Genomic DNA, 2,869 nt, shown 5'->3' on the forward strand with positions numbered 1-2,869 from the left:
ATGTTAAATTATGGTTGACTTCCGCTGCTAAAAGGGTTAGTGACTACATCGACGGTGGTATCAAAATGTAGAGAAACTCTTCGTGAAATTTGTTGGAATCGCGCTGTCCCGATGAACTGTTGATTATGATCATAATTCGTGAAATTTACAAATTACGATTTTGGTCACGTAGCCCCCGAAATACTTCCCGAACACATGTGGTTTTGCTCTCTTCGCGCGGTCTTTTAACCAACAAATTTATCTGGTTATCTCATTATCCCCTATGTTATGCTTGCCAAAGCGTGTGACTTTTTCTTCTTTAATGTTGGCCAATTAATTGGTGTACTTTGATTACGTTAATTTTCCAATGTTACCGGACGATTTTTCACGGGTTAACTTTGATTGTGCGACCCTCGTCGCTACCAGTACTACGTAATCCGAACATTTAGTTTTATTAATTTATTTTCCTTTTTAGATGATCCTAATTTCGGTGTCAGCTAATCGTGGTTACGTCATATAACGTTTCTGTAGCCAAATTTTACTCGGATTATCTTTATTTCCTGGGAAGCAGGCAAAAATGATATAAATTTCTTTGTTTGAATAGACGCGGACTGTTTCTCGATTTATCACAGCTAAAAAGGGCCACTGTAGCAAACGCTTTCAAGGACTCAGTTCTCAGGAATCTTTAACACGGTTAATAAGTGGATGGCAAATTTATGGGGCTCGACCCGCACCTCCCCCAACACGTGTGGCGTTGGCGATGGGAACCGTGTTCACCCTACATTCCGATACCGGGTACACAGATTCTAATTCGTTTCGTACAATTTTTTATTGAACGCGAGCGCGGTAATTTCTTCTTTATCCTACGTCGTACCTGTAATTGTCTATTTATTTGGGGCGCTCACCACAGTACGCATGCAAGACAATGCGTGCATTCCTTTGAGGCAATGTTATGGTATATTTTTAGAATAGATGTATTGTGGTATTGATTTCTAAAAAACTCTCTGTGAAGAGACAGCTAAAGGCAATGCGTGTATTCTTTCCGGGCAATGCCATGATAGATTTAGAATAAGTGCATTCGTATTGATGATACTTTGTAGAGGGGCCGCTACCATAGTAGACCTGCTAGTCTCTTCTATAATAGTATATAATAGTTATGGAATTGTTTTAAACAAGTTTTGTCGTTACGTTTTTCCAAGTAGAGAACTTTTCTCCGACTCACAGCTTTTTCAAGGCTTAATCCAAATTTCGCAACAGAGTAAAAGCACTTGTAGAAATCAGTCTTTATCAACTTACCACCACGTCGGCCGGGGAAAGCACCTAGAAACCCGTGTGTAGTATCATTAAATATACTAGACGGCTTCATTTTTCTCCTAATTCCAATTTCGGCCATGAGGATCAATTTGTCAGAATTTTTCCTATGGCGCCAGAGATCCCCAAAATTGGATGCCATCAATCGAGTCTGTCTTTCAGCGATATAATTTTGAGTTCTGATTTTTTTTCGTGGTTTCCTAGACCAGCTTTTTTTGATCCTCTGAGTTACAAAATAAGCCAGTCATGAAATTTGTTTTCTATTTAACGTATTGAATTTATGGGCCACCTACCCTAGGATTCGCATCTAGAAGGGGGGTCGCTAATTAGTTTTCGTCATCAAAGGTTGTAAGAAGTGAAAAATATTTTTTTATTTAAGTTTAAACAAAGCAGGATCACACACCAAAGGAAGGGGTTTACCCATTGAAAGAAGGCAGTCCAAATCCTAATTTTATAAAAAAAATTTTTTTTCTTTGGAGGTCCAAGCCTTAAGGCTACCTACGTAGTTTCTAAAGCGTAGTTAAGTAGACCAAAAATTAAATAAAAAAAAATACAGATAGTTTTCCAAAAAAATATGCTCTAATATCATACGTTTTTAAAATGAAACAGACAAAGTGTATAAAGAAGAATTTTTGGGGTGAGAATGAATTGGTATTGTGACGGTACTATTATGTCCGGTCCTCGTTGTAGTACCCAAACTCAAATAATACTGTGAAACCTCGCCGATGTTTTTTGGATTCGAGTGTCTCGAGATTAGGTTGAGGAAATTTTATTCAAGAGCAATAAAAATTTCTGGAAATGGGGAAGTAGGAAGGTGAATAATATCTAGAGACTCAACTGGACGAGAAGTAAAGACAGATTGAATGAAGAAAATCTTCAGATATTACATAAATTGGCTGATTACAGAAATCAAAGTTAAAACCACTGCTAATAGTAAGTAAAATAAAAATATCAACTTGATGTACAAACTGTAGTACCTTGGAAATGAAGCCTGAATAATTAAATAAGTGCAAAACTCCCCAATTATAATTTATGTTTTTTTCTATAAAGATTCTTTTCAAGTATATTCGAGTGTCAAATAAGGGTGCTTTAAAACTATAGGGTTTTTCCCACAATGTCTTCTTTTATATAGTTTAAAATATTAAACAACACTAAGGTGACCCGAAAATATTCTCTAAATCTAATTTTGCTGCACTGCAGGTAACGACGAATTAAAAGTTCATAAGCACCTTCTTTTGGGCGCATTTTGAATAGGTCGGTCTCACTTGACCTTTCGGGTTCTTCTTCTGAAGATAACTCTTTTTCTAAACACACCAGTGAAGCAACGTCAAGTTTGTCCATGGTCGTTCAATACACTGTGGCCGGTGAAGGGGCTGTGTGGATTAATTAAGGTTTCCCGAGCAATTATCTTCCTTTACCGGCTCTAACTCACAGGAGTGTTCGGGCCAAATATCAACTTACGATTGAACCCTCCTGGAGCCATTAATGTTAGATTCTCTTAGGAGGCTAATACAATGTTGGCCCAAAATAAATGGTAGCGTAACATAGGAACATGGCAATAAACAACTGTATCAAAGAT

General features: G+C 37.3%; 1 protein-coding gene across 1 annotated transcript; it reads right to left on the minus strand.

Moving 5' to 3' along the window:
• Positions 1 to 2,123: 2,123 nt before the first annotated feature.
• Positions 2,124 to 2,631, minus strand: LOC148170698 (uncharacterized). The gene is made up of 2 exons (XM_088042234.1): positions 2,404 to 2,631; positions 2,124 to 2,258 (listed from the first exon to the last, which is right to left on the minus strand). The coding sequence occupies exons 1-2, from the start codon at positions 2,629 to 2,631 to the stop codon at positions 2,124 to 2,126; spliced, it is 363 nt and encodes a 120-aa protein (XP_087898360.1).
• Between the last annotated feature and the right edge of the window lie 238 nt (positions 2,632 to 2,869).

The sequence above is a fragment of the Gnatocerus cornutus genome, chromosome 7 (genome assembly GCF_029298725.1).
Source record: "Gnatocerus cornutus isolate USDA-ARS CGAHR chromosome 7, icGnaCorn1.1, whole genome shotgun sequence".
Taxonomy (NCBI): Eukaryota; Metazoa; Arthropoda; class Insecta; order Coleoptera; family Tenebrionidae; genus Gnatocerus; species Gnatocerus cornutus.